This window comes from Vicia villosa, linkage group LG3 (assembly GCF_029867415.1).
Source record: "Vicia villosa cultivar HV-30 ecotype Madison, WI linkage group LG3, Vvil1.0, whole genome shotgun sequence".
Taxonomy (NCBI): domain Eukaryota; kingdom Viridiplantae; phylum Streptophyta; class Magnoliopsida; order Fabales; family Fabaceae; genus Vicia; species Vicia villosa.
In genome coordinates, this window is record NC_081182.1 from 191,926,489 (window position 1) to 191,938,759 (window position 12,271).

The 12,271-nt window shown below is 33.2% G+C and overlaps 1 protein-coding gene across 1 annotated transcript; it reads left to right on the forward strand.

Moving 5' to 3' along the window:
- The first annotated feature begins 3,062 nt into the window (after nucleotides 1-3,062).
- Nucleotides 3,063-3,699, forward strand: LOC131659612 (chromatin remodeling protein EBS-like). Its single transcript, XM_058928779.1, has 3 exons — nucleotides 3,063-3,105; nucleotides 3,196-3,538; nucleotides 3,624-3,699. Exons 1-3 carry the CDS (start codon nucleotides 3,063-3,065, stop codon nucleotides 3,697-3,699), a joined length of 462 nt encoding a protein of 153 aa, XP_058784762.1.
- The last annotated feature ends 8,572 nt before the right edge of the window (nucleotides 3,700-12,271 follow it).

The following is a 12,271-nucleotide window of genomic DNA, read 5'->3' on the forward strand; positions in this document are numbered from 1 at the left end:
AACCTCATGTGATTCGATGATGTATGTTTTTGAGCTAGCTTTGTTCGAGGACAAACAAAGATCAAAGTTGGGGAGAGTTGTTAGAATCCCATTTGTGCATAGTTTGTATATAAGTTTTGTGGTATTTCTGAAACTCTTGTGCCAAATTTGATTACTTTTTGATATAATAGTATGTAAATAAATAAATTTATGTTTATTTTCTAAATTAAGTTAGTTTATTAACTCTTGTTATGTTTTCTTTAGGTTTTAACAACTTTTGGGCAAGATGGAATGAGAAGAATGATCAAAGCAAGCTTGCAATGAGGATGGAATGCAAAAAGAAGAATTTTTGTGCAAGGAGGTCCGCTCAGCGGAGTCCAAGCGGACCCAGACAGGGATGCAGCAATTTTTTCCATCAGCAAGTCCGCTCAGCGGAGCTGAAGCGGACATGGGCAGAGAAGAGCAGAAAATTTACCTCCGCTCAGCGGACCTTGAAGACAAAACAGATATTTTTACTGCTCCGCTCAGCGGACCTACTTTTTCAACTTTTGTTCTTAGCCACATAAAATTGATGATTAAGCATGGTTAGCTTGGTTCTTATCATAACACACATTTGGAAAGAAAAGTTAGGGCAAGAGAAGAAGAGAAAAACCATTATTAAGAGAAAATCAAGATTTCCAAACATCTTTCTTTGATCTTCTTGAGTTTGATGTCACTAAATCTTGGTTTGTTGCTTGTTGTTGGAGCTTCCATGGATATGGAGGGCTAAGTTTCATCTTGTGTCAAGATTAGAGGTAGTTAGTTTGTAAATATGTACTTTCTTTGATCTATTATGTATGAACTTGGTTAATGATTAATACATGGTGAATATCTTGTTATTTATGTTTCATTTGTTGTTTTGGATCACTATTGGGAGATATGTTTCAAAGCTAGACCTAAAAGATATTCATCTATCAATAAACAAACTCTAGAGATAGATTTGTGAGTTGATATTCACAAGTATCAAGCTTTTAAGATTATCATGTTGATTGTCGGCATGAGAGATCATCTGACGGTGAATATGATAATAATCACGATATTGCTTTAGAGATAAACAGTATCGAGAGGATACGTGATTGTATTAATCATGAATAGGTTCATATATATAATCTTTAGAGTACATATGAAGCAAACTAATGAACACTAATCTTGACACAGTTTTACCAAATCGTTTTAAAACCCGAATTTATTGTCTTTAATTTCTTTTAATGCTATTTATCTTTCATGATACTAAACACACCCAGAGCCTTAACTCAAAATACACTAAGCTGTAGAACGGCGATAATATCGCATAAATCCCTGAGGAGACGATACTAAAAATACTTATCCTATACTTTCTAACACAAGCAAAAGCAATCCGCCTACATAAGGGAATTATTGGCTATTACCGAAGCGTTGGCCAAATTCAGGCACTATTTGTTAGGCAACTAGTTTATCATCAGAACTGATCAGTGAAGTTTGAAAAAACTGATGGATCAATCCCTTCAAACACCCGCACAACAAGCGTGGCTACATAAGTTTTTTGGGGTATGACTTTAAAATTGAATACAAGCCTGGAAAGGATAATAAAGTTGCGGATGCATATCATGAATTTTTATGTTTGCATGGTCTGAGCTGCATTCTTTGTTTCTAGAAGAATTAACTGCTAAATTAGTTGTTGATCCGCATTACAAGCAGTTAATTGATACATACAAACAAGCCACTGAACCAACTCAATACACTGTCAGGGAAGGATTGCTTTATTGAAAGAATAGATTAGTGATACCATCAGAAGAAGAGATAGTGCAAAAGTTACTTAGTAAATTTCACATTTCTCCTATATGTGGCCATGACGGAAGCACCAGTGTAAGCCTACTCCATGAATGACCCTGCAGAGGTTAGAGAGCAGTTATCCAACATAGATGCCTTGTTATCTTGTTTGAAAGCCAAATTATGGAGAGCACAACAAAATTAAGAAGAGTTGGGATGATAAGAAGAGACGAGAGGTAACATTGCAAGTGGGAGATGAAGTATAGGTCTAGCTACAAGCCTACAACCATATAGACAACATTCTGCTGCGCCGAGAAAGAATAAAAACATTTCGAAGAAATACTTTGGACCATTCAAAGTGTTGGGAAAGATTGGCCTTGTGGCATACAAATTGGAGCTACCCCCACTGCAAGAATACAACCTATCTTCCATGTATCTCAACTGAAGTTGTTTAAAGGAAATGCTCCGGAACCGTATATGCCTCTACCTTTGACTGTCTCAGAAATGGGAGTGTTGGCGACTAGAACCATCATCAAAAGGCCACATCAGGTTGAGAATTTGACTTGACAACTAGCTATCCCAATTTCATCAGTAAGGTCAACTTTGTTCTGAAATACTTCTATTAACTATCTATGGTACAAATGCTTCCTTTGAAAATTGAGATGAAATATCCAAATCATTATCTGCTTGCACAAGTGCATCACCTAAACTCTATTGCCATGAAATATCAGGACTAGATTAGAATAAATCAGTTCTTTTTGTTTGCACTAACATATCAGATGTAGCACAATGCTGTTAAAGTTTAAACTTTCTTATGTCCTACTTTGTACATATAGTGTGAGATTTTGGATCGAACTCTAGTATGGCCGAAGGGTAGCTTCTTGGTTCGACAGGGTTAAGCATGAAGTCGAAGGTTGTTCACATGCTTGTGTCGAAGATGCTAGGGTTGTTAGCATGTTTTATAGTCCCCTCCCCTAAATACTTTACTAGTGTGTTTTCATTCAAGTAGTGATTTTGGTTATTAAGTCTCCTAGTTCTTGTGTTCAATTTGGTTGGGTCCACTGAAGTTTAGAGTTGCCAAATCAAGAGTTGTTTTGTTAGCAAATTCATGAATTGTTATGATATTTCCACTTTCGATTCATTGATGAATTGTTTTTTTTTATTTTTTATAATTTGCATACTGAGTTAGGGAAGTGTGGCAGTAGCATGCTTATTTTCACTTTATTGATTCAATATCTAATTTATTGTTTGTTTATTGATTGATGTTAGTTGCAATTCATACCCATCATACAGAAATGTCTTCTTATACTATCAAAGGGACCAACCAGACAATAAGAGGTAACAACACTACCGACTCATTTCACGTTCAAAATAAAAATCATATCTCCTATAGTATCAATCCAAACATGGTATTTGTTTTACTTTCAGGAGGAGACACCGTTCTATTCAATGCTGGAGGAAATGAACTCCCCTACGTGGGGCTTGTGAAAGAAATCACTTTGGGCAGAAGTGATCCAGAGGTAACTGTGGCCTGGTTTTACAGGCCTCGCGACACCTGTTACGCCAATGCGAAGTTTATTGGCAAGGATGAACTCTTCTACTCTAAACATATAGATAATCTTAGTGCTGAAACCATTATTGGCAAGTGCGTTGTCCATCATTTCACTGACTACCTTGATCTTAAGAGTATCGGCCCTACAGATTTCTATTGTCGATATAGATATGATTATATCACTAAAAACCTCGACGCAGGAAGAGATAAAGTTGCTGTGTGAGTTTTTTTTATTAGTTTTGTTTTTTATTAGTTTTGTTTGTGATATGTAGAACTCAATTATTTCGGTTTGTGTTTTTTGAAGGTATTGCATATGTGAATTGCCTAATAACCCAGATCGCGCTATGATAAAATGTGAAGGGAGCTGCCATGATTGGTAAAACTAAATCTACTGTTCTACTATACAACTTTTGTAATTACTTCAAAATTACACCTTTTCCTTAATTCATATTAATTTGTAATCACGCTTTTCTCAGGTACCATCCTTCCTGCATAAAAACGACTTTAAAAAAAGCAGAAGAAGTGGACAAGTTTTATTGCCCCAAGTGTAGGAAATGAACCATAGGTTTTTTATTGCATCTAGTGATTTTTTTCTTCCAACAAAGTTCAACATTGTAACCTAAACAGTTGGGATAGGGATCCTGAACTTCTTCATTTTTGTTATTTTCTATGGTTGCTGAAAGAAAAGAAAAAGATGTTGTTAAATAAATCAATTGCAAAAGTATACATGATAATTTAAAACCTTTGAATAAGAATGAGATGTATTGTATGCTATATATATATATATATATATATATATATATATATATATATATATATATATATATATATATATATATATATATATATATATATATATATATATATATATATATATATTCACAATCTCTTTTATCATGAGCAACTTCTTAAATATATATGAATGCTGTCCTAACTTAATTTGATAACAGCTTAATTCATCATCCATTTTTTGCGTTTGTAAAACAAAAGTTCCCTAAAGTTTCCGATTTACGACTTAAAAAGGTTAGTCTTCATTTATAAAATTATGTTGTAATTTTAAATTTTCAAATTTTCATATCACGGTCTCTCCAAGTATGATTATAAGGTTTTCATAAAAATTAGGTTTTGTTCAAATTCGAATTATAATTATGTTAAATCTGATGATATGTTATGATATTCTAATGATAGAATATGCTCTAACTCATTCTTTGCTCTTATATGCTCTGACATTTTGGTTTAAACTTTATTTGTGAACTATAAATGATTAGAATTATTGGATTTGGAATCATTTTTCACTCTTTATATAAATGATTAGAATTATTGGATTTGGATTTGGAATCATTTCTATTATTTATTTATCTAAGAATATGAATTTAATACAATATTAAACATAAAAATAATATAATTTATCTTTCATTAAGTTGTGTTTTGGAATGATACATAATTGTGTATCCACACACTTGACATGTTGTTTCATAAGTTAGTTTATATAATATATACTTTGATATGTGCTTGCTGTTTCATTGAGAAACACTAATTTCTTCAATATAGTTCAAAGAGGAGAAAACCCAAACAAATGTGAAACAAGAAATTAGCGAGATTTTTGGAAAATGTCACTTTTTGCACTTAACCTCCAATGGTGGAAGTTATGTGTTATTTTTGACTTTTTTTAAAAAATGTCACTTTTTACACTTAACTTCCAATGGTGGAAGTTAGTGATATTTTTGGCTTAAAAGGAAGTAGCATGTGGATATCCTCAACGAGAATCCATCGATAGTAACTCCAATACGTAATTGTCATCTCACATTGATTACAACGAGGTGATAACAAACTTTTTAATATAAATATCCCAAAATAATTAGCGCAAAACGAATATTCATAAAATCCAATGATATGAGACTACCGCTAGCGATAGGCCAAAAACGTATATAATCGCTCAATGACATTCACCATCTCAACTTTAAAGCCTTTGTTATCATGTGAACACATATTATTTATTTTCGAGATAAATGAACAAACTGAGAAGGGCAACTCCATATTAATGATATAAATAAATTATTTATTTTCTCATATTTTATAGTAATAAATAATAAGTGATAATCTAATTTCTCATCGATCTCTTCAATGAGAATCCATCTCTCGTGACTACAGATCTGGCAAGGATATCCTCAACGACACATATTATTTATTTTCGAGATAAATGAACAAACTGAGAAGGGAAACTCCATATTAATGATATAAATAAATTATTTATTTTCTCATATTTATAGTAATAAATAATAATATTAAAATTAATTAACAATTATCATCCTTAAACATACTATAGCACCCAACTAACTATCCATTATTTTTTAAATTAAACAATTTAATTAATCAAATATATTTAAATATTATTATTTTTTGGAAAAGCCGTAAGGATCTCTTCAGTGATAATCTAATTTCTCATCGATCTCTTCAATGAGAATCCATCTCTCGTGACTACCGATCTGGCAAGGATATCCTCAACGAGAATCCATCGATAGTAACTCCAATACGTAATTGTCATCTCACATTGATTACAACGAGGTGATAACAAACTTTTTAATATAAAAATCCCAAAATAATTAGCGCAAAACGAATATTCATAAAATCCAATGATATGAGACTACCGCTAGCGATAGGCCAAAAACGTATATAATCGCTCAATGACATTCACCATCTCAACTTTAAAGCCTTTGTTATCATGTGAACACATATTATTTATTTTCGAGATAAATGAACAAACTGAGAAGGGCAACTCCATATTAATGATATAAATAAATTATTTATTTTCTCATATTTTATAGTAATAAATAATAAGTGATAATCTAATTTCTCATCGATCTCTTCAATGAGAATCCATCTCTCGTGACTACAGATCTGGCAAGGATATCCTCAACGACACATATTATTTATTTTCGAGATAAATGAACAAACTGAGAAGGGAAACTCCATATTAATGATATAAATAAATTATTTATTTTCTCATATTTATAGTAATAAATAATAATATTAAAATTAATTAACAATTATCATCCTTAAACATACTATAGCACCCAACTAACTATCCATTATTTTTTAAATTAAACAATTTAATTAATCAAATATATTTAAATATTATTATTGTTTGGAAAAGCCGTAAGGATCTCTTCAGTGATAATCTAATTTCTCATCGATCTCTTCAATGAGAATCCATCTCTCGTGACTACCGATCTGGCAAGGATATCCTCAACGAGAATCCATCGATAGTAACTCCAATACGTAATTGTCATCTCACATTGATTACAACGAGGTGTATAATCGCTCAATGACATTTACCATCTAAACTTTAAAGCCTTTGTTATCATGTGAACACATATTATTTATTTTCGAGATAAATGAACAAATTGAGAAGGGAAACTCCATATTAATGATATAAATAAATTATTTATTTTCTCATATTTTATAGTAATAAATAATAAGTGATAATCTAATTTCTCATCGATCTCTTCAATGAGAATCCATCTCTCGTGACTACAGATCTGGCAAGGATATCCTCAACGACACATATTATTTATTTTCGAGATAAATGAACAAACTGAGAAGGGAAACTCCATATTAATGATATAAATAAATTATTTATTTTCTCATATTTATAGTAATAAATAATAATATTAAAATTAATTAACAATTATCATCCTTAAACATACTATAGCACCCAACTAACTATCCATTATTTTTTAAATTAAACAATTTAATTAATCAAATATATTTAAATATTATTATTGTTTGGAAAATGACATACATAACAGAAAATCTTACTTGGTCCAAAACCCTTAATCAGTATGATTGTCACATCTAATTTACATATAAATTCCCAAGATATAGTTTTGCCACTAGCGGAAGGGTTAAACATGTAGAGAATAGTATGCTGACGTTTCTCGCCCCAACTTAAATGAATTTGTTATGTGAGCCTCCATACTCTAAAAATGTGACTGTTGTCCTCTGACCATCAATAATAATCCAACATTTAATAGCCCACAAAGGGCCGTAAGGATCTCGTCAGTGATAATCTAATTTCTCATCGATCACTTCAATGAGAATCCATCTCTCGTGACTACCGATCTGGCAAGGATATCCTCAACGAGAATCCATCGATAGTAACTCCAATACGTAATTGTCATCTCACATTGATTACAACGAGGTGATAACAAACTTTTTAATATAAAAATCCCAAAATAATTAGCGCAAAACGAATATTCATAAAATCCAATGATATGAGACTACCGCTAGCGATAGGCTAAAAACGTATATAATCGCTCAATGACATTCACCATCTCAACTTTAAAGCCTTTGTTATCATGTGAACACATATTATTTATTTTCGAGATAAATGAACAAACTGAGAAGGGCAACCTATCATCTAAGTTTAAGGTAATTGCCCCTAATTGCCTTGCCATGCTCCATTTTCTATATTCTTTCTCAAAATTCTTCAAAAACTGGCTACGCTCATTTACGAGCTAAAGTCCATTTTTCCTCTTTTCATCTACATTTTCTGAAAACGAGCAAGCAAAGCAATTAAGAGCCCATGGAAAACCATGGATGCAAAGGGTGCCTTACACCTTCCCTTTGCATAAATTACCCCCCGAACTTAGATTTCTTTAAAAGGTTTTTTTCTGTTTCTTTTAGCCTTTCTGAATTTGTTTGGATAAAATAAAAGTCGGTGGAGACTCATGCTTAACCGCGACATTTCAAATAAAGTCAGTTCACCGTATTACAGAACTGGCGACTCTTACATTTCAAACCACAATTCTGAATTCCAGGCCAATTCAAGGTGTTCTAGCTATTCCAAAACGTTCCTCAAAGATCATTGAAGGTGTTTGGATCGTTCCCTTGCCTCAATACCTCAAGAACACTCCACTGTAAGTCGTTCTTGGCTAATTCCTAAATTGATTCGACTCAATGTATTCATGCATTCATTCTCAAATCTAATTGCATATTCATGTTTAGATTGGCTTGTTTATCGTTTCTGGATAATTTGGCATGTTATTGTGTTGTTATGAGCATGATGCCATGTTAGGGCATAAAGCTCCAATTTAGGGTTTTTGTACACGAGTAAAATCAGGTTTAATCAGGTCCATGACTGTATTCGCAAGGATCAAACGAACTCAATGGTAAGGGTGCGCCAAATTTATGTAAAGGTATAAGCCTATTCGCTATTTTTTTTCAATTCGTATAGAGGTTTTTTTACAGCGTATCGGACCAAAAAGCGCTGTAAAAAGATGATTGCAGGAATTTAGTGAAGAAGACGACTACGTGTCGTCATCTGGTTGGCCGGTTCAAACATTTTTGGCGCGCGCGTATGGGATAGTGCAGGCGGATCACGTGTTTCTCACTCTCACGCGTATGATGCTGCTTTGCCTTATCAACCATCAAATCTCCAGGCCAGATGATCCAACGCATCCAGATCTGCCAGTCTATCATATGGACCTCAGCGCGTGCCACACACAATCCAGCTGAGTATTTTCCAAATTTTTTTATTATTAATTACATAGTCCTATTATAATTATTTATATATATACATATAAATCATTAAACATCTTTTTTTTCTTTCTATAATAAACTATTTATTTTCTCTAAAACCTTTTTTTAATTTCATATGTTTATATATTAGTTTGATTTATAATTAAAATTATTTTATCTATTTATATTTATATGTTCTTTTTAATTACACATTTATTTAATATTTATTTAATTATATTGTTTATTCATTTTAATTCTATTCTAGTTTATATTTAATTATATATCATATTTATTGTATTCTAACTCCAAAAAAATTCAAAAAAAATTATTTTCACACTCGATTTAATGTTCTTGTCCCGATTTAATTAATTAGGTCGTAAGACCAATAATTAATTAAATCAATTTACTATTACACTCGATTTAAATCCCAATTAGGGTTTGCCCTACACTAAAAATCTTCTTCTTCTGTGCCTTTTCAGGGTTAGCAATATGATTAATCCCGACTACGCGCCTGATCCAAAATACGAAGTTAAGTACTCTGTTTAATTTAATTTAAATTCTATTTGGTTTATTTTTAGAATTAGGGTTTGTTCCGCTTTCATCTTTTTCTGCCTTGTTTTTATTTCAGGGTTGATCTTAAAGGCGCCCTATCAACCATATCAGATCAAATCAGAGCTAAGTACCTTTCATTTATTTACTTATTTTAATTTATTGTCTCGACCTTCTTATTTTAGGGTTAGAAATGTTCGCCTTTGAACTAGCCATACACTCACCCTATTTTTGTCTGTTTGCATTTTCAGGGTTTGTCGATCGCCAAAGCTACAAGTTTGGTAACCCTAAACCCTGCTTTCCTGTTTTATTATTACTTATGTCAAACCCTGATTAAGGGATCCGCTGGTTACAATTTCCCGCCCCCGTATTTTTGCTATATTTGCGTGGTTAGTAATTTAGGGAGTGCAAGATTGTAATTAACCTAGAATCACTAATTTACAAGATAATATATTTTGAATTGAATCACGTGATTGGTGCACACACCCTTAAGAACAAATAGTTGCATTCTATGAACTTGTTAAAGAGATCTTTTTACAGAGTCATTATAAGGAAGATCAAACACCTACCCTGGCATTACCTCAAATTACATCTAAAAAGTCAAACTTTAATTTCAGCTTATTTTTATTATTTCTTTTATTTAAATTTACTTATTGCATTATAACAAAACACCTATTTGCTCTTTTGTTTAATTGACTTAAATAACTTGTGTTTCCTACGCAATCCTCGTGATCGATACTTGGGGTAAAACCCATTATAACTACACCGGTGAAAATAGTACACTTGCTATTTTTCCGATCAAGTTTTTGGCGCCGTTGCCGGGGATTGCCAAAATATAAGTTTTATTTTAGTCAATTAAAATTTTATTGCTTTGCAATTAAAATTCTTTTTGCTGAAATTTTTATTTGCTTATTTTAATTTTATTTTTTTTTACTTATCTACTAATCGATTTCTAACCTTGTATGCGAGGTAAGGCCTCAGCTGAACTTCTTTTTGACGCAGAACCAGAAAGACTATTGAGAGCACGACTCCGAGAAGTCAAGCGAAAAAGACTGGCATCGAAAGAAGACTCCCCTGTAGTTTCAGAATCAGAAGACGAAGAAGTAATATCTATTCAGTCCGAGCAGTCAGATTCTGAGCCTGAAACTATGGCAGCTGATCCACCTCCTCCAGAGAGACTTTTGGGTGATTATGGAAGGGCCAATGCACCGCTTGGAAGAATGACCATTGTAAACCAACCGGTCAATGTTGCACACTTCCAACTTCATCCTTCAACTATCCGACAGTTGGAGAGCAAGCCGTTTGCGGGACGAATCAATGAAGATGCAAATAAGCATCTACAAAGATTCCTCACCACGACAACGTCATTAAAGATTGAAGGTCATTCTGAAGAAGCTAAGAGACTTGTAATGTTTCCTTTTACCTTATCTGAAGATGCGGAAGAGTGGTTTTACTCACTTCCAGCTGGAAGCATCACAACATGGCAACAGATGGAAACCGCTTTCTTGAATGAGTATTTCCCAGCTTCAGTCTTCATTCGAAAAAGATATGATATAGTGAACTTCAAGCAGAAAGAAGGGGAATCGTTGGGGGATGCATACAAAAGGTTCAAGAGATGTTTGGTTGCATGTCCTACTCATAATATGGACCCAACCGAGCAAATGCAGACTTTCGTAAATGGTCTCCGAATTCAGACAAAACAGCTTATTGATACGGCTGCCGGTGGCTCAACTAATTTTTCAACAGCCACGGGTATCAAGAGGATCATAGAAGCTATTGCTGCTAATGAGCACATCGAGTTATATGACCGTGCAATGAGCCAACCGGAAGGTAAAATTGATTTGAAGCTTGCTGATCAGGTAGTTAAAATGGAAGACCAAATTGCAGCTGAAGTAGAAAGAAGACTGAAGAAGATGAATCTTAGTGAACAAAAGGTAGCACAAATCGAACCAGCTGCCTCAGTTGTATGTGAAATATGTAGTGGACCACATTTTGTTATGCATTGTGTGGCAACGCAGGAACAGGTGGAACAGATTCATATGTTGAGGCAAAATAATCCATACGCCAATACTTATAATCCGGGTTGGAAAAATCATCCTAATTTCGCATGGAAGGACCAACAAGGAAACTTTCAAAAGCAAGGATCAACCCAATTTTAAACTCCAGCGCAATCACAACAACACATACCTCCACAACAACAACTTCCATATCAACAACAATTCCAACATCATCCTCAACAATTTCAACAACAGGTACCAAAGAAAGAAGATTGGGAGATCGCTCTTGAAAAAGTGGCAACCCAAAACTCTCAGTTTCAAGAAGAGACAAGAGCCAACCTCAGAAACACCACGGCTTCAATCAAAAATCTTGAAGTTCAAATGGGTCAAATAGCACAACATCTCACTCTACAGGCACAAGGAAACTCTCCGAACGAAACTGTGAAAGATCAGAAAAATCTAGAGAAGATCAATGCTGTTACAACAAGGAGTAAAAAGGTGTTAGAATCAGAAAAGGAAAAAGAAGAGATAATTATCATCCTTAAACATACTATAGCACCCAACTAACTATCCATTATTTTTTAAATTAAACAATTTAATTAATCAAATATATTTAAATATTATTATTGTTTGGAAAATGACATACATAACAGAAAATCTTACTTGGTCCAAAACCCTTAATCAGTATGATTGTCACATCTAATTTACATATAAATTCCCAAGATATAGTTTTGCCACTAGCGGAAGGGTTAAACATGTAGAGAATAGTATGCTGACGTTTCTCGCCCCAACTTAAATGAATTTGTTATGTGAGCCTCCATACTCTAAAAATGTGACTGTTGTCCTCTGACCATCAATAATAATCCAACATTTAATAGCCCACAAA